Raw genomic sequence first — 23,923 nt, 5'->3', positions numbered from 1 at the left:
TTAGGGCACTTCATTTTATTTCACCTCAACATCCTCACCTGTGTCAGAGGCTCTACAACTTTAGCTTTTAATTAATTTTCAAATTCTACACTTGTTTTCAGTGTCTTCCAGAGCTGCTTCCTTCCTGCACCCACCAAGTCCTAGTGTTGTGTTTGAGATCTTAGTAATGGTAAAAACACCCAAAACCAACCAAAAAACCCCACCAAAAGCCATTGACTACTACAAAGCAAGTATATTTCCTGATAAAACAGATGCAGAAAGGCCCCTGGCTTACAGGTTCTCCAGGACACTCAGTACAGCTGAGATTACTGAGAAAATAGTCTCAGTTGCACTGCAAAGCCATTTCAGAACAATTAAGACATTTTAAGGCACTCCAGAGAGTTTGCTTTGAAAAAATACATATATCCTTATGACAGCAACCTAGGAAATGCTTACGCAGAGACTAGCTACTTTTCCAGATCTGATAAAACCTGGTTTCAGGAGCAGCTCCTATAAAGACTGCAGTTCAGACTAAACAAAGTCAACTGTACAGACCAACTTGGGAAAACAGTAAGACAGAGCACAATAAAATCAAAGACTGACAAACAGTCAGGTGGCCAGGAACTGGTTAAAAAAAAAAATAAAATTATATAGTTACTTAATACAGAAGTCTAGAAGAAACGCTGTTTCTTCTCTTGCACTACAGAAAGTTATAGCCCTGGAAATATGACATAAGGAACTACTGAATTTCAAACTGGAGAAAGGCTAAATCTAGGCACAGATACATACTTTGAAGTTTCACTTTGTTTTTTAACTAAAAGGGATCAAAACCTATTTATATAGAAACAAACCAATCCTTTTGTTCCCTTTGTCACCCCAAGTTACAAGGATGGTGATGGAGGGGTGTCAGAAAGGGACTGATCAAATGCTTTGACACTACAGTATTAGGCTACAGGTAGCTGTACAGACACTACAGTAAAGTAGTGCTGTATTTTTGTGTTCTTGAGCATGCCCAGGGAACTGACATTTATTTTATACACTCAGGGATGTCCTGGAGAGACATCATGCAGTTACCAAATTGCAGAAACTAGAGTAGTACCTTTCTCCAGATACTGTACACCTTCACAACCACAGGCCTCTTAACTGATCGGTCAAAAACCAGATTAACATTGGGCTAACAAATTCATTAGCTTATTGAGTAGTAGAAAACAAAAGCAGTAAGAATCCCAGTGATCAAGATAAAATGCTCTTCCATGTTGAGATGTGATAAACTGCTGTCTGCAAGTTTTACATAGATCTCTACAGAGGCTCACAAGTACCCTTCGCAATTTTGAGGTTCTGCTGCAACCTCTAGTCATGCCATTTCTGCATCACTGCCCTGTCCCAGTTGGTTGTGAAGCATGCAAATTCAGCTCCAAGTCCAAATTTATTCCCTTTCATCATTCCTTCATTCCTCTTTCAGGTATACTGGTTCTGCACCAGAAATCTGAAGAAACCAGGGTCAAACATTTCCATCTTTCATCATCACCTGACAAGCACATGCAGCTCAGTGTTTGGATTCTTACTGTTACTCAAAAGCAGCTGAAAAAGGATACCACAAAAGACTAACCACGGCACAAGAAGAAAGTAGGCAATGTTAGAGATTTGTATTCAAAACACAGAATTCCAACATTTTGAAAGCCAGTAGTCTGAGAAACACACAACAGTACGAGCACAAGAGCTTACACAGGACATATTGAGCCAACAGTAGAAAACGTGCATATATTCTCTCAATTTAGTAGATTGCTGCTGCTCACAGAATGAACAAACTACACCTTTTTTGAAAAGTTGGGTCCCTGCACACAAACACTCCAAATACTCTTCTGTATCTTTCAGTCTGCAGAAAGGAGTTTGGGATGTAGCTTATACAAAAACAAAAAACATGCCATCATACTTACAGGATGTGATACAATACACTGTTTAACATGTTTAAGACCAGCAAACAATTTGCTGGGTAAGAGACAAGAGGTCGAGCTGCTCAAGATAACATTGTCGCCCACAATAAGATCCAACTGACCAAAAATCTTCTTTTTCAGTTCCAGGTTCTCTGGAGTGCATTCCTGGAATGAAAGTAAACATGAATATTAGAAATCATCTAGTTCAGTAGTATGTATCCATATAATCCAGATGCTACTGATCCCACCTTGACACCTAGGAACTCAGCACAAACCATCTAGGTATACCAGTAAGCCATAACACAAAAATACCTTCCCACTGATAAAGAAAGGGAAAGCCCACGAGTTTCTCTACAGCAGAAGATGGACCACCACACACCACAGGAGATATAACACAAAACAAATGATTCTACTTTATCTGAAGTGTAGACATTTACTCACATACAGAGATAACACACTACAGAAGAATAAGACCAGGCCTCCTTCTTATTTTTAAAGAGAATCTCACATGACAGTAGTCAGTGTTCTCTCTCAGACAAGATAGAAATTAAGAGGTGTATCTCAAAAGAAGACAAACTTACAATCTACAGAACTACGGCAGGAGATGCCAAGGTACAGCTCTGGAACCTGCACTGAAACAATTCTCAGAGCTGACATGAATGGAGATACTTAAGCGTTTTAATGTGAGAAAGATTTCTGAAGTAGAATGCATGCTATCAAAACTTCTCCCAAAGCTACCAAGCATGTTCAGCTCTACAGTATTGTGTGAAATTTCACATGTATGAGCCAAGAGCCACAATCTACAGTAACTAGATTTCCAAAATTATTTCCAGGAGCTGCCTGAAGGAGCAAATGCAGAAGTCCACTAATCTGAGAGCAGCAAGGACATGGGAGAGTAACTACAGTGGATCCCACAATCAACAGAAAATACTTCTGTCTGCAAGAGGAAAACAGAAGAACAAAGCCAGCTTGTTTTCTGGGGTTTTTGGAAGGGTTTAAAAAAAATCCAAAATGGATCCCAAAGTTGCAAAACCTCAGCTTTCCCCTTAAAACACAGAAAATACCTGCTCTTTTCAGCTCTAACCTTCTCCCACCTGTCAGTACTTCATTCTGTCTTTCCTGTTATGCTGAAATGCACATGGGTGGTAGGGAAAAAGGCCACATATTTTACATAATCCAAAATTTACATTTAATATCTTCAGCTTCACAGCCTCAGTGGCAGAAATGCCCAGAGCCAGAGTTTTTAATTGAGTGAATGGGTTAAAAGTAATTTGAAGTCTTAAAAAATACGTTTCATGGAACAGTACTAAAGGTTCCATGATGCAGAAGAGATAAACAGGGTCATTTAAGAACTTCAGATAGAGCCCAAAGTATTAGATGGCCTTATCAAAACAAAATGATACTCTGCTCATAGTTCCAGAATCCCTGCTTGTTGGTTAGGTTTAAATAGTTTCTTTTAGCAAAGCCAAAGATGACAAGAACTCTGCAGATACTGTTCAAGCTAATAAAAGAGCTGCTCTGAATAGGTTTGTGAACTTGAAACTCTAAGCCTGCTCTCACATCAGATGATAATCAAAAAGGCAAACTCAAATCTGCTGGAAACTCAAACCTGCCATGGTTACGTAAGGTTTCTGAATGGGCCATTTGCTTGAAGTTTCTTGTATAGTGTCACAATTGTTTTCAGGTTGTTGGACCACTGCAATAAAGTTTCTGTTCTCAAGCATGCAATTATTTTCTCAGAGACACCAATTCCCTAAAGAACAGGGGGAAAATTAAACTCTAAACAATCCATTAAACAGGAACCTCACTTGATGTCAGTTATGGAGCCTGGAGAGGTCTGAAGCTACTCTGTTTACCCTGAGAAAGAAAAGATCAAACAGAGAGCAGGTAAGATACAGTTTTAAAGCTGCCACAGTCTCTCTCAAACAATCAGTGCAAAAAGGTTACAAGCACCTCTACACATTTCAAGTGACACTGTATATTTCTGTGCCCTTTTCTTAGGGAAGATCATACTTCTTGTTTGCAGTGAACCTTTATTCTAAGGCCTGATCACTTAAACAAGGCTGCTACTAATCTGACTTCCAATTTAAACTTTATTAGACATCTCTTAACAGCCTAATCAAAACATGACAATTGCTAATTTTTAAAACCCACTTCATGGAAGAGTTGTACTGAATTAAAGGCCTAAAGGTTAAAGGTAACAGGCATTACACTATTCAAATACAGAGAATTCAGAGAACACATAGCAGCTACTTGACCAGTATATGAACTCTTAAAGAGCTACACAAAGATCAACACATATTAGACTCACTCCCCTAGCTAAACAATAATACCCTGACAAAGGTGATTGAGGTCTAGTTGCACCTAATTAAAAAGTTGCACTCATATGACACAAACCCTGGAATGCTTGTACATGGAAAGCTAGGGAATTTTATCTCTTTAAATCCAGTGTCTCTGTGTTTTTGTATAAGCCTTTCTCACCATGCTATCCACCATCTGTGCTCCACATGCACCCACACTCATCTAAGTGCACAACTTCATTTATCTATATTTAAATGCTGGCATCTACTCGGGTTCTTCCCATCCATTCTCAAATGTGCCAAGGTAGCAACTCACCTGTACTTTCTGGGAAAACACTACCCAAAACACTATCTTGCAAAATACCTTTTCCTTACACTAGCAATAAGAATCGCTGCCAAGCGATTAATTAGTACTGGGAGGCAAAAGAAGCAAAGGATGGCCTCAAGCAAAGCACTGCAATACAGAGGTATGGTCCTAAAATAAGTGGTATTGTCTACACAAACATGGCAATATAAGATGAAAGTCAAATATTTAAACTAGCATGCAGAAGGTCAAACATTAGCAACCACTCAGCAACAAGCAAGTCACTTTCTGTTAGATCATCTGGAGATCTTGTCACAGGGAGCACTTGGGGCCCTCTCAATAGTGAGTATGGAGTCTGATGGTAGTCACCTGCATAAGGAATTGCTGAATAAAGAAGTCTGAGCCACAGTTGCACAATGATGAGTTCCTACCTCCTTACTAGATTCTGGCTGCTGCAAATTCAAAATATAATCAAGAAAGCATTTCTTCCCTGGCAATCTTAATAAGAAGATTTATGATAATATAAATTCCCACAAGTGAAGATTGATCTATCTTGAGCTCTCCTAGACTCCTCTTCATTTCAGGAGTGTATCCCATACCATGGGATTCTTCCAAGCAGATCTTGGCCTGAATAGGCCAAAGTTGTCTACCCTGAAGTCAAGAGCTGTGATCCCAGTTTTTGTCTTGCTTCTCCTCTCAGGATCCTCAACTTCACCATCTCATGGTCTCTATAGGCAAGACTTCCCCCTGACCTTCACATCTCCAACCAGCTCTTCATTGTTTGTAAGTATGAGACCAGCACAACATATCCTCTCTTCTGTTCCTCAATCACCTGTGTTGGGAAGTTACATGAATGCATTCCAGAATCCTCCCGAATTCTTTGTGCTCTCCTGTGCTGTCGCACCAACAGATATTGATGTGGTTGATGCCCCACCATGAAAACATGGGTCTGTGAATGTGAGACTTCTTCCAGTTCTCTGAAGAAGGCCTTTTCTTCCTGATCTACCACAATATCTTGGTGGTGGTCCTGTTAATCCTGACCCATAAGTGCTCAAGCGACTCCCTCAATCTAATCAGGGCAGAGCTCTGTCCATGCTAGATCTCAGCATGGAACAAACACCCTAGGCAGCTGCTCCCCTCCTATCTTCACCTTGCACCACCTAAGCCCCAAAAGCTGCACTTCACTGCCATGCAAGAGCATTCTGTAGCCTTCCTCTAATCATAACTGAGGTAGAAAATTATTTTCAAGAGTTCTGCGACTTCCCTCTTCCCAATAAATTCAATAGGGTTTCAAGTAGTAGGTAAACTGCTTAAAAGTCATAATCAGTCTGATTGCAATAGGATGCTCTTCACCTTCTGCAGCTAAGTGAGGATCTCCAAATGTGCCAGAAGCCCTGCTCTGATCGTCTACTTATACACATATAACTTACAGCTTTTTAAGCAGCCTCAGCTTTTCAGTGCTGTGATTTAGCTGACAATTTCGAGGCACTTCTGTAGATCAGTTCCCAGAGTCAAGTGACAGCAATTCTCTCTTCTCATAGAATGAGGATGTAGCAGCAGTTTTCAAAGCACCGAACTATCTCACAAGCTCGACACAGACTGTCAGCACTCCTGCAACAGGAACCACATAATATCCAGCTTTTTGTAGGAATATAAAGATCTTCACAGGATTAAGAGACAAAGAGTTCTGCATCTCAGAAAAGCAGCTTTTCTGAAAGTTGTGGTGCCAAATACATTTCTACAAATACTTCCATTATCTTCTATAGTTATAATCCACTAGAAAAGAACTTCAGAAAAGACAGGCATAACTGTTTTATTTTCAATTGAATGAATCACTTCAGAATTTATATTTCTAAAACAAAGCCTGATTAACATAAACCTACAAAAACCTGAGACCTGTTTATAGAGACAACCTGAATTTAAGATAGACATTAAAAATACCTGAAGAGGAGACCTACAAATTTAAATAAATGAAATACAGGTTTCAAATCACTATTACTATCTATAGATAGCAACTGTACAGTCAAATACAACTATTCCAAAGAATTTTAACACATCTGAATAATAACAATAACAATAACAATAATAATAACAACATTCTTGTAAAAGCCTAGTTGGAAGAAGTACATATGCTACAATAAGCTCTCTGCAAACTAAACCCTGCAATTTTACAACCAGTTCTGTTTCCCCCAATATCACTGGCAAAGTTGAGGTTACAAGATTGCATTTATTTGCTCCCTCTTGCATACAGACTGCTGTGTTTCTGTCATTACCACCACTTTATTCAATTCACATCAAAGTCAAATTATATTTTAAGCTGAATAGTGTTTAAAGTGCTCACTACTATTTAAGTCCTAATTATTATTATTATTATTTCTATTTAGGCTTTTGTACTGACATGTCTGCTCCTGCAGAGTTTAGGTGTGTATTTCCATTCCATGCACCTTCTATTAAGGAAACTGGAGCTTTTGTTTTCCATGTCAGACACTGAAGTGAACTCTACTCAGCAAACAAGTCACATACACAAACCTGGGGAACTACACCACCTGCAATCAAAAAATGTGACATTTTGACTGCAGAGTTTTGGAATTCAGCTACTGAAACAAGCAGACATATAAAACCATATTTTTAATATCAGAATAAATTATTAAATCAGAATATTAATTTTTCTTCTGATATTATTGTTAAACATTACAACTTAGCTCAAATATCTAATTTTTTCATACATTGAATAGGTTTGGTAAATCATTACACATTTCAAATGCAAATATTTGACTTCAAGTATTTTGGAATTTTCCGTCATGCTCCCCTCAAAAATAGTTTTAAACTGAACCACTTTAAAGATGGATACTATGTGGATCTAACAGTATACCAAAACATTAATTAAGACAAGGTGACAAATAAAAATTCGTTATTTCAAACTGCAAAGATGGTGATGGGAAAACATATTTATTTTAGTCTCCTTTTATAAATTGTTGTTAACCTCATCTCAGGTTAAAAGCAGGGACAGCAGCTGGCCAGGAGACACACACACTCTTGTTCACCACTGCATGGGTTTGGGATGAGACACATACACACAGCTGTTATTGAAGGAAGTCCCCAGGCTACCACACACCTTTCACTGCAGTGTCAGCATTTTGATCAGTTAAAATGAGGAAGAAGAAGAAAGAAAACCAAACCAAAATGAACGACCACAAAAACTCTGAAACCCTTGGAGGTGATGCAGAAACCAAATCCAGTGGAATGCACACAAGAGAACAGAAGCTCATCAGGCTGTCTGCCCCTTTCCTCCTTTAAAGATACTCATTCCACTTAAGTGGATACACAACTTCCTCCAAGATGGTTTCAAGCACATGTCCAAATACCAGATCATTAACAAAAGTATCTTAGGCAACAAAAGACTCCTTAGATGTAAACCAACTCTGGTTAGCCCAAAACAAGCCACACAGCCTTGGCAACCAAGACTTTTACTCTGAAACTGAACTATCTTACTAATCTCTTCTGTCCTGTAAACCAAAGGTAAGAAAGTATGATAAGGAGAGCAGCACCTTTAACTGAAAAGCAGACTGGTCGTTTATTAAGAATGATGGGACCACATTATCACCATGTAACACAATTATAAAAAATATCAATAAAATAAAGGTATGCGGGCTTCACATCCTGGGGCTTCAGTTACAGATCTTCTGTGGGTTATGTATGCACTGAAGTAAAATGCTTAACATGGGAGGAGAAGGAATTACACCACAAGAGGATTTTAAGAACAGGTTAACACATTTTTGACACGCAGTTGTCTAGGTATGACTGATCCTGCCTGACTTTGGCCCAGGGTTGGCCTAAGTAACTTCTACAGTCCCTTCCAGCTTGATTTTGTGTAACTCAGTAGCCACTATGGCAGCAAAGGTAAAGGTGAATCTTCTGATAAAGGGTTTTCTCATACACTGTTCTGCTGAGGAACAGAGCGCTGGGGGCTGGTGGGGACACACAGACCCCATTCAAGTTTAACTCTTATTTATAGCATTTAAACTTCTTTAAATTTCCATTCAAAATGTAATTATAAAAATGTCTTACAGCAAATCTACAAGTGCCTGGCTTTTAGAACAGAGTTAAGTTCATATTCAGGAAAGCTTCAACAGAATTCAAACCCAGCAACTAAAAGAACAGTAGATGAGTAAGCTTATTATGGAGCAGTTGTAAAGGCACTAGTTAAAGCACCAGCAATTTCAGGCTAATCTAATTAAAAAAAAATTAGGGCTATAAATCACTTTAGATCTGAAGTGATAACTTCTTATTTGTCTTGAATATATGAGCTCATACCAGTGTGAAATCTGATGCTTCTTAAATCACTACCTCTTGAGTGACATGAAAGACTGTCTACCACATGATACTGCACAAGTAAACAACATTTAGGTGAGGTGAAATCCAGCATTTGGATAGAAACATTTTGTACTTTCCTGCAGTTCAGAAACATACTCTGTTAAAGAATATGAGCAATAAAAATATCAAGTTACTGCCATTATATACTGTTCAGAATAAATGACTGAATTACAAGTGTCTGTTCAACCTTTATCAGAAAACAAAAAACAGGATTTGAGGAAGTACTAGTTTTCAGAACTATATTTTCTAAAATCAAACTCACAGATTTGGGAGGGTTTGGGGGGAAGTGAGTGGTTTTTTGCCTGTTTTTGTTTGTTTGTTTGTTTAAAACAAATACAACAAATGAAGACATTTTGCTTCACCTCGTGTTAGTATCATGGCATGAAGAGATCCACCATTTTCCATGATGTTCTCATGTCCTACAAAACTTTTAAAAGACAGACAGACAGATGAAGATCCTTTCTGCTCCCTCAACCTTTTTGAGATCTTAATGCTCTTTGTTGACTGACATCTCCTCCCCACATCTCAAAGAACTAGATCTTCTCTGTTTTCTTCTACCCTGATCCCATCCACCCTGAAAAACAGGGAAAGTGATCTAAGAAAGGTAATGGAAACACAATACAGCCCCAGAAAAGAGACCAGGGAGCACTAGAAGAGAACCTGAAGAGTAAGATTAATTGTTAGGCAGGATGACAGTTTTGGCAATGACAACCTCCTGAAATGGTGACCAAACCCATATTCAAGACTGCAATGGCAGACAACACCAGCTGCTACATGCAGAGAATAGATGGGGAATGAATGTTAGAAAGTTTGGAAGGACATAAGTCCATTCAGCAGCAGCACCACTGCAGTGACACTGGCAAGCTCTTTAGCTAAACATCCTTCAGCTCAATTCAAACACTGACTTGATGTTTTACAGCAAGTTCTTGAGATCAGATCATTTCAAACCCTAAAATGGGGAAGAGTTTTCTCAAAACATCTACAGAGACAGCAAGTCACGTCACATGCTTAAAACCTGTTCCCTCAGAAGCCAAAACACAACTTCTGGTGCCTCAGGCCAGCGTTTAAGATAAGTAGGGTAAAGTCAGGCCTAAGGTTATATTTACCCAGCTGAAAGTAAACAGACCCATGTTTGTCTGTCCAAGGCTCAATCCAGAAGAAGCCATGTTACTGCAATGCTTGCACCCTCTGCCTTCCAGCAGTTTTGTTTCTACAGAGGTAGAAACACTAACACAGCTTCCAAACTGGTATGGTCTTCAAGCCTACGAACTCAGGGCAGCTGAAGACATCTTCACCCACTGCCTAGAGCTAATTCCTTATTCCCAGAAGTAAAGGGGTTCTTGAAAAGCCATTAGGAAAGCAAAACAAAAGCTAGGGGTAGAAATTGGTACCAGACAGTGAAAAACTAATTTTTTTGACCAGAGACATGAGACACCTATTGTCAAAGCTCCAAAGTCAATGGTGGTTTTGCATTCTGAGGCACCACTAGGCTTTTTGAAAGCTGTTAACACTGTTTTTCTAAATATGTCTAACTGGGAGAGACGAAGGAGCCTCCAGTACCTAAGAGATACCAGGTTGAAGATCTATATTAGTGCTGTTATGACCAGCTCAAGAGAGTCTGCAGGTGTAATGGGATACAACCCCCCCCCCACCATCCCACACACACGCACCCCTCTCCTTTTAAAGGGGGGGGGGCAGGAGATAAAGATACTGTTCAAAGGCTTTTAGGCAGAGTTCTTTTAAAAGCAAAAAGGATAAATACCTCCAGAACACAAGGTATAAGTTAAAAGTTTAATTTAATCCCCTTGGCCAGTCTGCTCGGTCCCATGCCACAGCACAACTGATGGGTTTAGAGCACACATCTCAGCCACCTCCTATGTCCATCTTCAACTAGCCCAACCAATCCTCACAACTCACCAGAATACACAGCAGCTCAGATGTCAAGAGTAAGATCTCACCAATAGTTAGTCACCTTATCTTCCTCTGAGAGCCAGTAAACTTTATTATTCAGTTAGTAAACTGTTCCATTTAGCTGGTTTTGTGCTTTTGTTTTACTACTGCTGCAGCAAGAGATCATACACTGACTTCTATTCAGTTTATATTATTTAGAAAATAGACACACATGCACTTAAAGGTGGTTTTAATATAGAAAGACATAGTAAGATGTTCAGTACCCAGTAGTCACACAAGAATAAAAGGCAAAAGTCATCACATATTTATGCAGGAAAGCTAAGAGAACAATATTAAGGAACATTTACCTCACCCATGATAGTCCCGTGCCAGGGACATTACAGTACAAACATATCCATTTATTTGTCTCATGGTGTTTTCAGCTGATGGAAAACTTATTTCAGAATTAAAGCTTCTAGTGGTACAAGAGCCTGCAGTGTACATTCACCTAAATACTGCACGTCATGCACTTTAAGTAGCACAGAAAAGTTCTGAAACTGTGTGAATACTCAGGTTGAGAGTAAAATATGGACTAACTTCATTCTGAAGTTGATGCAAAGCACACTACTCAAGACAAGTTACTTCATGAAAATGTCAGGAGAGGGAATATATAAAAATACACATTGAGGCACACTTTGTTTTTAAAGGTTCATGACATTACAGTTACAAATTTTCTTCTTACTCAGTCCTTCTAATAATTTCTTGCACCTTTTTCACTTTTATATCTTCACTAATAGAATTTAAGAAGTTCCACTTTTTACTTCATCATCCCATCTGTGTTATGTCCCATGAAAATTACAAAGAAGGCAACTGTCTGAAGACTTTATTCATGGAGTGCAAACATCCAAGAAAATTTTTAAAGCTTGAAGTAGACTTACTCTACAAAGGCCAAAATCTGAAAAGAAGTTAAGATTTAACCATCTGAAATCCAGGGTAAAGAAATGTAGTTCTCATGGAAGTCTTCTAACAAGTTAATCAGTAAGTTATACCATTAAGTAAGAAAATTTAGTCTTCTATAGTCAACTAACATAATGCAACCAATATTTTATTTTTTAAGTAACCAAAGTCAGAACACTTGCATTCATAAGTTACTATTAATACATTTTATCCTTCCAGGTTAAAAGCTGTGCTAGGCAATGTTTCTGGAGTTTAATATGGTTCAGCCAGAAAGTAGTCTGCTTGTTGCTGAAATAAGGCCGTGAGCCTAGGATTAAGATTCTTTCATTCTATTCCACCACCCTCCTTTCAAGAGAATATTAAAGACTAGTTCAAATAAGTTGCCTGCCCACTTCCACTGTGTATTAGTTAACACTTTGAATCAAACTAAAATTTAATGCTATGGTTTGATGAGCTGACATAAATAGTGCCAACCATGTTGCACATGTACGATTTGTTATCCATAGGCATACTGCAGCAATTTAGTTTATTTTTATTTATATACATAACAACTATATGTTAAGAGACATCAAGAGGGCTAAGGGAACATAAAATAGTACTGAACAGCTCGAGGTACAATGTTGCTGTTCAGAGACTATCAACACAGCACTGCTGTCTTCAACTACCTGAAGGGAACACACAGACTCTCTGAGGTCCGTGTGGTAGGACAAGAGGCAAGAGACTGAAGTTGCAAGAAGAAAAATTCCAATTCAATATTGGGAAAGAAGTTGCACAATGAGGGTAATTAACATTGTAGCAAGTTACCCAAAGAGACCAGAAGTGTTTATCCAAAACTCAACTGCACAAATCCTGAGCAAGATGATGTGAGCGGGTTGGGCCAGATGACTTCCACTGGTTCTCTCCAACTCAAAATTACTTTGATTTTGCAACATTTGTTTGATGCCCATTTCATAGATCAACTGATGGTGGTGGGAAAGGATACTGCTCTTGATTTAATCTGAAGTGGTATGTTCAAAAATACGACTGCCAAAGACCCTCTCTAACAGGACCAATGGCATTGGACTAAACATTTCTGTTGGAGCAATAAGATCCAAGAACTCCACCACAGCTGTGTTCAGCTTCAAAAGAAGATGGTAAAAAGAAGTGAGGATGCTAAAGAGATGCAAAATTAGCATTAAGAAGTATCAGATCTGTACAGGTAGCATACAGAGAAAGTAAAGACGCCATACAGATAAACCAGATAGTAAGTAATGCTTGAAAGAGCAAAAGAAAATGAGAAGAACTACAAGAGCACTGGAAACCAGAAAGGCAGCCTTCCCAAAGTTGATGTGGTATTCAAATGGACATGGCCACATAGGATTGTTAATTTGTGAAAATAAGGCACCCCTTTACAATTTACAGATAAATTAACTTAAAAAAAAGTTTTCTCTTCTTTCTTCAAAATGCACAGAGAGGAATACATAGGACCAAAAGATGACAGCACAGAAGGATCATCTGGAAAATACACACAGAACAGTGATTTCTTTGCAACTGTTCTGTTTTGCCTTCTAATCCTTGTAGAAAACTGAAGCCTTAACTATTGCAGACTCCCAGAGTCTCTCTGAAATGGAAAGAATTTGAAGGTATAGAACAGAGGAGGGTGGAACCAGAACTAAGGTACTGAGGCATGTTTTGATATTGTTGAAATCCCCAACACAGTAACAATGATATACAACCACTCACTTGAAACAAAACTGAATGTACAGTATTTTGGTACCAAAGAGAAGAGTGGTAATCATGATGCAAATTCCAAGGGAACTTCAGGAAAGATCTCACCAGTAGGCCTGTAAGCCTTATGTCTTTATCAAGCAAGTTAAGAGAAAAAGGTAGCACCAAATGAGTATAACATAAATTAGAAGCAGAATCAAAGAGAAGAAATATTAGAGAAGAAAAGAGCAACAATATGGAGGGAAGTCCCAACTCACAGACCTAGTAGAATTTTCTGAAGGAAGCAACAAGCACAGGTATCATGTAGCGGATGCTGTTTGTGTGAACACCCAGAAGTATTACAACAAAAAATACTAAAAGCTTTCAATGAAGTTAACTGGTCACACGTGAGACAAAAGATCCTTTAATGGACAGTAACTTGTACAGAGAGAGTAAGCAGAAGATAGGAAGAACAGTCAGTTCTTACTCACTGGAATATGCTGGGCAGTGCTGTTTCACAGATATCTGTGCCCTTTGTTACATCCATTCATAAATGACTTGAAAGTTAGCTCATAAAATTTAGGTTGGCCATCATTATTACAACCACAAACATTTGCAGAAGGACTTTACAGAAGTGAAACAATAAATTTGCAGATTAAACTCAGTAGAAATAGGCAATACATACGTGAATATAACAGTACGAACTGACAAGTTCTGAGCTCATTAGTGATGAAAGAGTAAGATACTGGGGTAACAGTATATAGTTTCATGATACAGAGAAAAGGAAGTGAACACAAAACAGTATACTACTGTAAAAATCTGGAGTACATTCACATCTTGACTTCCATGTGAAGCTTTGCCCTGTCTCCCCTTCTCTCTCCTCCACCTCATTAAATTGTGAGGAAGAGAAGGTCTGGAAGTCTATCCCCTTTCAGTTTGATTTGATATTAGGGTTGTGCTGGAGCTAAACAGACGATGTGATTTACTGAGAGAGTGTAATTTGTAAACTCTTGAGTGCAGCACATATACACGTAGGGACAGCTAATGGTACAACACTGGAACTATACTGGGGGACCACGCAGGGTAGAAGACGCCAATCCTAATGAAAACTCATCCATACTTTATCTCAGAAATGGTCTCAGATTCACTTATCACCAAAACTATGCCTAATCCAGTGAGCATATTAACAGGTAAGCAGCCACAAACTATCAGGTCTAGTACTTCAGTCTGTTTCCCATTCCAATTTTACTTAGCAGCACACATTTCAAACTTATATATGTACTCTGTTTTTAATACTCTAACACTCTGAGATACCTGTGTTTAGCTACAGCACTCCCTTCACAGTCAGAATAGAAGGTAGCACAGACATAGTCATATTCCCTGCCTTCACTAGGTACCAGGACAGGAAGAAACATGTTTTAGTTTCAGCTCTAGAATGTGTGGTGATCCCTAAGAGATAATTTCTCTCCCAAGAATCTCCTGCCCAACTGCACCTTACATTCATCTTTCTAACAGGTACAGTGTCTTTTACACATGGAGGGCAGCAATTCCCTCTCAGCTTAGTTGCCAGCCTCTCCCAACATAACTCAGAAGAAACTTGCAAGGAGTCTTGAGTAGGAAATCCTGCAAAGAGGCATGATCTCCCATGTCAGGATACAAGGTTAGAAAGAACATAGCACAGCTTTTGATCATCTTTCTGAACTGCTTGCTAGAAGTTGGCAAATTTTTGCTTACCTGAATGAAAGTAGCACCCTCTACTGCTGCCTTCAGGTCTGTACAAACGCTAATGAGAGCAAACTGCTGTTCCGCACTAGAAGATCCTTTCAGGCATCCCAACTTCTCCATCTCTTTCATTTGTTTGCTGACAGAAACAACATAGACACATTTAAATACTTTATAATTGTTAAGCCAACATTAATTTTTTAGAAAGCTTCTTAACAAACCAGTAGTACTATGCTATTTGCAATGCCACTGCATATATTCATACTCAAAAATATAAAGGTTAATTTCAGTGGCTTCTCTTTGCTCCCCCTTTTATAAGGTTTTCTTTTCCTTCTCTTCAAGTAGAGGCAGCTCTAAGATCTACTCCTAGATGCAGGATTGCCTCTTTGTAGGAACAGCTCTTTAACTGTATAGAAATAAATAAATACATTCCATGCAGCCAGGAGTCCTTCCTAAAAAGCTGTATCACTACAAGGGGTTTTTTTAATATGTAACTAACAGAGAAAATGTCAAAAAATTCAAGTACTTCTTAAATTGAGTGGCTGAAGCTTGAAATGAATGTTTGAGTACACACCACTACTAGGGCTTTTACCTTCACTTTTACACACACTGCTTTTACCTTCTCAGTAAAAGTCTCTACAGTCTGAAGCCCTCAAACATCCAGAGCAAGCCAGCCATTTTTCAAAACCATTATAAGTCACTTAGAGGAAAAATTTCCACAGAAACTAATTGGGATTAAACTGTCTGATTGCAATCAACCTAAAGGTCTTTGCTGTAGTCATTATCATGCTTAAATCTGTTCAGTTACCTCAAGCCAGAATTCCTCTGAGCCTTTGGTTATTATTCAGCAAAAACTGCTCATCCTGAATACAGGAGAAAATTGAACTAATGAATAGCAGCAGGGAAAAAAAACCCTTTATTCTCCCTACCAACCTAGTTTTGAAGCATTGGCTTCTTTTTGGATGCCTTTTTACACGATAAATAAACTGCCCTTGCCACTCGGTTAGAGGGTAGAAAAGCTGTAATGATTAAAAAAACTGTATAGAAAAAGTGTATTTTTGTACTACACAAATCATAACTGAATATAGAAATAACCAGTGATCCATTGTGTGTTTCTTAAGTGACTATGGCACTGAAGAACACATGACAGTCTTCATTAGGAGCTTTACAGGACAGAACACATTAAATGGCCAGAACTTAGTTATTTCGGCCCAGACAATTTCCACTCCCAGTCACACCTCAGACCTTAATACACCTGCCCAGTTCCCTCCAAGTGTCCAGACAGTAACACTGAATTTACTTTTGTACCTAGAGACCTCAGAGGAGATACATGTTTGTCACAATCTACAGCAGCCAGAGACAGACACTGTTCTTACGAAGCAGGACAGGCACCCAGTCCCAGGGTCAGGAAAACATCAGCCCCAGGCTACTTCTCAAGTACAGCTCCTTCACTTACACCCTGGGGCAGACCTTCCTCACCTCCCCCCTCCTTCCCCGCCCATGACACCATTGCAGCCACCAGCAATCCTAAACACACAGACAGTGATCCTAACTGGATCTCAGATCTCAGTTGCTTTATGAAGCTCTGGGAGGTGTTGTCTACACTTTTCAAGCAGCATTTAAGTGAACTGAGAAGGGACTTAGATCACACTGCCTCTTTTTCTCTCTACACCTTTCAGACCACCTGCTGAGCAATGTGTAATAATGCACTCACACTTTGTCAAACCATCCTTTTATTTAGAAATCTTTCCTCTCAACAAGTATTGTTGACATAGATCAAATGAAAATATTAAGCTTCCACCTCCAGACTGTCCTAAACAAAACGAGTGCAATTCATCTCACCTACTCTGACAAAATGCACACCTGAGACAATCATCTTCAGGTCTCTTTCAGAGAAGGAACGACTGTTTCAGGTGCATTTGTCTGATCTTTTTCAGACATCCAAGTAGGCAATCCATCTTGTCTTACGTTGGAAGTACCTATTTTCCACCCCAAGAGAATATAGTTCAGAATGAGAATTTAGACCATAGTATTCTGAAGTCAAGGATGAAAGTTTGCTGGGATTTATTTAAAGGCAATCCAGTTCCTACTTAACTATATAGAAGCAAGTCACACCTCAGCCAAGATTCACTGAGCCCTCAGATCTTTAGCTTGAACTGGCTCACTGTATCTACCAATAAACTCCAAAGAATCAGAATTTTACTTCAGCATCCATGTCGTTGTGCTGTATCCAAGAAAATGGAGCAAATATAGGCTCTACTAGTTTTATCATGGCTTTATTAAGAGGTTATAAACACCCACAGCTCTGCAAGTTATTCTGATATCCGTTCTCCCACACCAAGTATCAGAAAAGAGAACATTTGTTTCCCAGCAAACAAAATAGCTTTGCAGCAATATGTTATCCTGGGAGCAGCCCCACCAAAAATCACATACCTTCAGATCACTATGGACTTTGTACATTAAAATCAAAGCATTTCAAATAACTTGGAAGCAGGTAAGATGTCAACAGAGGCTCTGTTTAACGTTCTGTTGAAGTACACCTTACAAACCAGAATATACACCTATATTCCAGATTGGAAAGAACAAAACCACCACCATCAAATATCCACACGCATGCACACACACAGTGCTAACTTGCACCAGCAGTAACTTTCTCCTCTTCAATGAATCTCTTCAGCAATTAACTCCAACTAATCATTTCCGTACTGCAAGTTCTAATACTTCCTCTTTATTTTTGTCGTGGATGATCATGGACAATGAATTTTTACTCTTTTAGGCAGAGCACACCTCAGTAAACCATTAGACATTGCATTTCGTTTAGATTGGACAAGAGCTTTGAAAAGGATCAATTAATTCTTACCTGGAAAACCAAGCCAAGAATCATATGCTTTTTAGACACTGCTCAGGTCTGTCCTGTTTGCTTCCCTGAAGTCCCTTAAACTTGGTACTAAAATTATTTTCACCAATTTATGCCATCTAAAAGTGATGAAGAGTTCCATAAATATCTTTCTGCCTCTTTTCTCAAATACGGGTATAGACTCAAAAACCTAGACCTTTCCTACCCAAAGCTAAAGTAGTCAGAAATTCCTTTTCATAAATTTTGTTTAAGAGCACTTCAAGGTAGAAAAAGAATATTAATAAAATGTGCTCAAGCACACACACCTCCCTAGGCAAAGCCACAGAAATCAGTAGGAAATCCATCAAGTGTCTGGAGGAATTCCCCATTTAGTTTCTTACTGACACAGCAAATGAATGGCTGAAAAGCACAGACTTCTACCTCTTAAGCAATCTGCATGGCAAGGAATAGGAAGCAGGAATATTCAGCTCCATTTCCCAAGGTCACAGGATATATACACCACAGCTTGCTAGGCAGAAACTTCACCCAACACTTAAGGTTTCTAGCACACTAAAGGTGCCAGTGCTTCATCTGTAAAGAAATGGTGCACCTAAGCTAGAGTATCCAAACTCCTCACAAGGCTACCTCACACCTTGTGAGGCAAGATAAGGAGCCAATAACTCAAGTCTTAACTATTCATTTGTCAGAAGACCATTTTCCAGTTGCTCTTGCCCAAATCCAGCATACTCTTGTTCACAGGATATATATATTGCTTAAAAAAAACCCCACACCAAAACCCAAGAAAACCCAACCAAATAAACTTAAGGTTGAAGAGACCACAACAGAATTACTTCCTTCTTTGAAGAAGGGGGTCAAGTTATTATTCAGCATCTATGCAACACAACATTTGTCTCATCCTCCCTGGTTCTCCACAGTAACAGTACATGATTGGTAACCCTTGATTCAAAAAAGCTAGAGGTATAGACTAAGAGACCAAGCTTTTATTTTTCTTCCTCAAGCTCTCACAGAAGTTTGTAACACCTGTCTCCTGTTCCATATCTTTCCTTCTCTGCCAGTGATAACCATCCTGTCATTTCTCCTTCTGTCATAAGCCATTACACACTACACTGTGCACTGATGACATTTCTTAACTGATCAGCAAAATCACCATCTTTATCTTTTGCAACTTAAGGCTGGATTTTTGTTTATTCCTCAACAAAAATCTCCCTCTTAATATCACCAATCTTCATGTTAGCTATTTATTTAAATTAGTATAGTTATCGGGAATATGTGCTTTACTTTAATTTTGGCTTTCCTTCCCAGGAAATGCTGTTCTTTGGCACCTTTTGACAATATACTTATTGGCATTTTGGTTGTTTTGTTTCACAAATGAATTTTAAGTCTTCTAAATGCTAAACCATCTTTGTATTCCTCTAGGCTATTAGATTGCCACAAAAGTGTGGGAAAACGAAGAGAGTGTTCCCTGATACTTATATATTAAGGCAGAAACCAGACCAGTTTGTACATACAACGGTACACCACTGACCTCTAGTGGATGGCTTTTTATTCAAGGGCTCGTCCCTCGGATGACCAGAGACTGAGGTCATTGCAGCCACGTCCTCAGCACACAGCACAAGACTTCACTCTGTTGCAATTGGCTATCTGAAAGCATTAGCAACCACTTTCCTCTTCCTGCTTTTCCCAAAGGCAAACACACAACACATCACCACGGAAAAGTCATCACACATGAAGTCTTCTTGAAACAGCAGTACAAGCTGAATCACTAAAGTATAAAATCATAGAATCATAGAATCACAGAATCAGACGGGTTGGAAAGGACCTCTGAGATCATCAAGTCCAACCCTTGATCCACTACCACCACAGTTGCTAGACCATGGCACTAAATGCCACATCCAGCCTCATCTTAAAAACCTCCAGGGACAGAGAATCCACCACTTCCCTGGGCAGCCCATTCCAGTGGCTGATTACCCTCTCTGTATGTATGTTTATGTCCAGACAAGAGAGATCCAGAGCTGTCAAATGCACTTCACCTGTAGCAACAGCAGTATACTAAAGAGGGACAGATGCACATCTGCCTTTGACACAGTTTTGAAGAGGCACAAAGCAAAGGACTACAGAGGAGCTGGGATGCACCATAAGAGTGGGTTGATGCATAAAACCAATCAAAGTTCTGAGATGTCCTCAAGCTATCACACACACAAACTGTTTTCCAGCCACAGCACTCCCAGGATGTCTACACTGGCACTTCACAAACTGGGTGCTGCAACGAGAGTAAAGACTTGGTAACAGGAAAAGCAATTAAGGTTGCTGTGTTTTTCCACAGTAAACACAGTGTTGTGAATACTGGAGAGCCTGATCAGAGTTTGCAACTCATTACAAGTCACTTCTTGCTCTCTGAATATCAACCCTAATGCTGTCTCCAAACCTAGTGACCTAAGTAAATTCACTTGTTATCATCTAATGAGTTAGGGCATCCAACCTTTTTGGCATCTTGGCATCAGAACTGACAAGTTCATGCTTGGAAACCTTCCTGCTAAATACATTGTAATATTAAAACAAAATAAACCACAAAAGCCTCTAAGCCTAAAAACTTCCCCAAAAGTATTAGCTATTTGGAGGGAAAAAGGAAAGTAAATCACAGCAAATCCAGAGAAGTAGTCACCAGCTAGCTTTGTCAGACAGCTCCAATGGGAGCTGCTGTTCTCCTGTGAGCCCTCATTAACTACTGAAGCTCCAGCTCTCATGGAGGTAGCACTCAGTGTGATTTGCTGCAGGTTGTGTGCTATGAAATCAGTGCAAAGAAGTTCAAGTTTGACCATATTCTGATAGATGCAATCATTAAAATAGTGGTTGAAGAAACTGCATAGCTTGCATTCTTAACACAAAAACTATGTTGTCCTGAGACCCGTTTTTTTAACTAGAATGTTACAACAGCCAAGATACACAAGTTAATTATAAATTGAGTTAAGAACACCTTACATAAAAGGCAAAACCTGCCTTGAGCTCAGTTGAACTTGCCTTGAACTTATCAATGACTTAGATGAAGGGGTAGATGCCTCCACAGAGTTCACTGATGACACAAAGCTGGGAATAGTGGCCAATACCCCAGAGTGCTGTGCTGCCCTTCAGAAGAACCTCAGCAGGCTAGAGAAATGGGCAGAGCGGAAGTTCAACAAAGGTAAATGCAGGATCCTGCGTCTGGGGAGGAATACCCCCATGCACCAGTGACAGGCTGGGGGCTGACCTGATGGAAAGCATATCTGTGGAAAAGGACCTGGGGGTCATGGTGGACAACAAGCCATCCATGAGCCAGCAGAGTGCCCAGGCTCCTCAGTACCAGAGAGACACAGAGCTCCTGGAGGAGGTCCAGCGGAGGGTGACAAAGGTGATTAAAGGAGTGGAGCATGTCTCTTACAGGGAAATGCTGAAGGAGTTGGGCCTGTTCAGCCTCAAGAAGAAACAACAGAGGGGACCTAAACAATGTCTATAAGCATCTGAAAGGAGGGTGCCATGAGGATGGAGCCAGGCTCTTCTCAGTGGTGCCAAGCAATACGATGAGAGGCAATGGGCAGAAACTGGAATACAAAAAGTTCCACTTGAACATGAGGGAGCATTTCTTCGCTGTCAGGGTGACTAAGCACTGGAACAGGTTGTCCAGACAGGTTGCAGCATCTCCTTCCCTGGAGATATTCAAAAGCTGTCTGGATGTAACATGCTCTAGGGAACCTTGCTTGAGCAGGGAGGTTGGGCTATATGACTTCCAGTGTTCCCTTACAACCTTACCCATTTTTGATTCTGTCAACTCTTATACTACAGCACATGTAGGCACAGGACAGTACAGACCCACTCAAATTGTACTCTATTGTAATATGCATGACATTTTATGCTTTACTTTTTCAAGCTGAAAACCTTGGAAGGCTAAAATCCTCATTCCATGATTTTGTTATTAGAAAAAGAAAAAATTAGGGGCAAATGCTGTCTTTAGTAACATAAAGTTTAGTAAACATAGTTTAGTAAAATAGTTTAGTAACACAGTATAGTAACACAGTTTAGTAACATAGTTTAGTAAAACTGCCACCTCCACAATAATCCAGAATCTTATCATGGCTATTACTATGACAGCAGTTGTGAAAAAAACCAAAAGTGTCTGTCATCTAGGGATGCAACAGAGATGTTTGGTCTGACTAACATCTACCTGGAAAGAAAAAAAACCAGTAAGAGATAGATTTTCCTCTTCTTTTGTTATCAAGCCTTTTTTAGCAAATCTCACTAGATATCACATACTGCTTTGCTTTTGAATTCCAACAACTGAACTGACCTACAAGGGGTTCCTGAAGTCATTTCTGTTAGCTTTAAGCCTTGTTAGAGAAAGAAATGAGGATGCAAAACACCACAACCCTTTTCTAGGTGTACCTTACACCCCATATCAGCTGACACATCACTACAATGCATCAGAAGGGAGAGTTGATGCATTTAGGTTGATGCTGATTGTGAAGCAATCTGAACTTTAGCATTAAATGCCGATAAAGCAACACAAGGCTGTGCACAGAACAACTCGATAAATGCTCTCTCTCCCTCTCTCACATGCATATAAAAGCTGTATTTTGAGGACCAGCAAGAAGAGGGTGCATACGACCAACCAGACACCGTCCCTTCTAACATAAGAACTAGGGGTCAATCAAAGCAACTGAGGTGTCAGGTTCAAAACAAACAAAAGGGAGTAGCTCTTCATGCAGCAAGCAGTAAACCTGCAGAACACAAAGTCCTTGGGCAAGGAGGCCATGGAAGGATTTAAATGGGTTCAAGGGACAGTTAGAGAAATACTTAGAAGAAATCTAGTTAAGAGCTACTGAATACATTAACTAAAGAGTTACAACTTCTGGGCACTGAAGGTTGGGGGCAGGGTGCAGACAGGTAAGACTTGAACTTGTAGCTCTTGTAATATGAAAAGCATGGGGCTTTAGCCACAGTGCCACAGGGCAAGAGAAAAGGGCTGAAGGACTGTTGGCCTGAACCAGTGATCTCATGTTCACACCCTCAAATTTGCTATCCCTCTAAAGATGCTTCCCAGCTTCAACTACAACTGATTAGTAGTTGTATCTTTGGTGAAAGTGGTAACCTGTTCTTCTAAGACTCAAAAATATTACTTTAAGAGTTTAAAAAACTCTAGTTATAAAATACTAATAACTGTAGCAGAGCTCCTCAGCAATCCATTTTAACCTACTTAAACTTTGAAAGCATTTTTGTTGCCCTTCTATGCAAAACCTCTTATGTTTGTATTTTTTAAACTTAGCCTACAAATAACCTAATGGTGGTAAGCATAATTAAACAAAAATGAATTTAAACTTAAGCTCTTGAATTACTTAAGAATTAAATTTCTCTTCACAAGTGTCAGTGACACTTGGGAACACAGTTCTGATCTTAAAAGGACCTGTACTTCTAAATTAAAGCCTTCTTCAAAGCTTAAAATCTATGCTCCCATAATAAGATATGGCTATTCATTCATAATTACAGCAATTCCACAACTTCATTACAACCCCAGTCATTTCAAGTCAGGTGACCTACCGAATATTTTCCAGTGCACTTGTTAGCTGCTGTTGTGCAATATCATAAAGTTTCACTTTGAAGCCTCCAGCAGCAAATACCATGGCCCAGCTGCGACCAATGAGTCCGCTGAAAAGAAAAAAATAAATATCAGTCAATTCATAAAACAGCACTTATTTGGGGGAAGAAGGTCTTGCAAGCACTGCAAAAAGGAAAAAAGAGCTTGGACTCTTCAATATTTGATTAAAAGATAAGTTGATATTGAGAAAAAATAAATGTCTCTAACAGCTACTGAAGTCACAGGCCCTCAGCAATTCGGAAGTACCATATGCACATGAAATGGGAAAAAAACCTCACCTAACCATGGGTTTGATAC

At 39.3% G+C, this 23,923-nt stretch overlaps 1 protein-coding gene across 1 annotated transcript in view; it reads right to left on the bottom strand.

Annotated features, from left to right (window-relative positions):
* The window catches only part of CRYL1 (crystallin lambda 1), a 48,588-nt gene that overhangs the window by 22,404 nt on the left and 2,261 nt on the right, over positions 1-23,923 (bottom strand). Inside the window, exons 2-4 of the mRNA XM_027652700.1 lie at positions 23,569-23,676; positions 15,159-15,285; positions 1,917-2,078 (exon numbers count right to left, since the gene is read on the bottom strand). Coding sequence (XP_027508501.1) covers positions 1,917-2,078; positions 15,159-15,285; positions 23,569-23,676 — 397 coding nt within the window. The remainder of the gene's footprint in view (positions 1-1,916; positions 2,079-15,158; positions 15,286-23,568; positions 23,677-23,923) is intronic.

Source organism: Corapipo altera, unplaced genomic scaffold, assembly GCF_003945725.1.
Source record: "Corapipo altera isolate COAL_440 unplaced genomic scaffold, ASM394572v1 0, whole genome shotgun sequence".
NCBI lineage: Eukaryota > Metazoa > Chordata > Aves > Passeriformes > Pipridae > Corapipo > Corapipo altera.
Note: the sequence above shows the minus strand (reverse complement) of the source record. Positions and strands in the feature narration are given on the sequence as shown.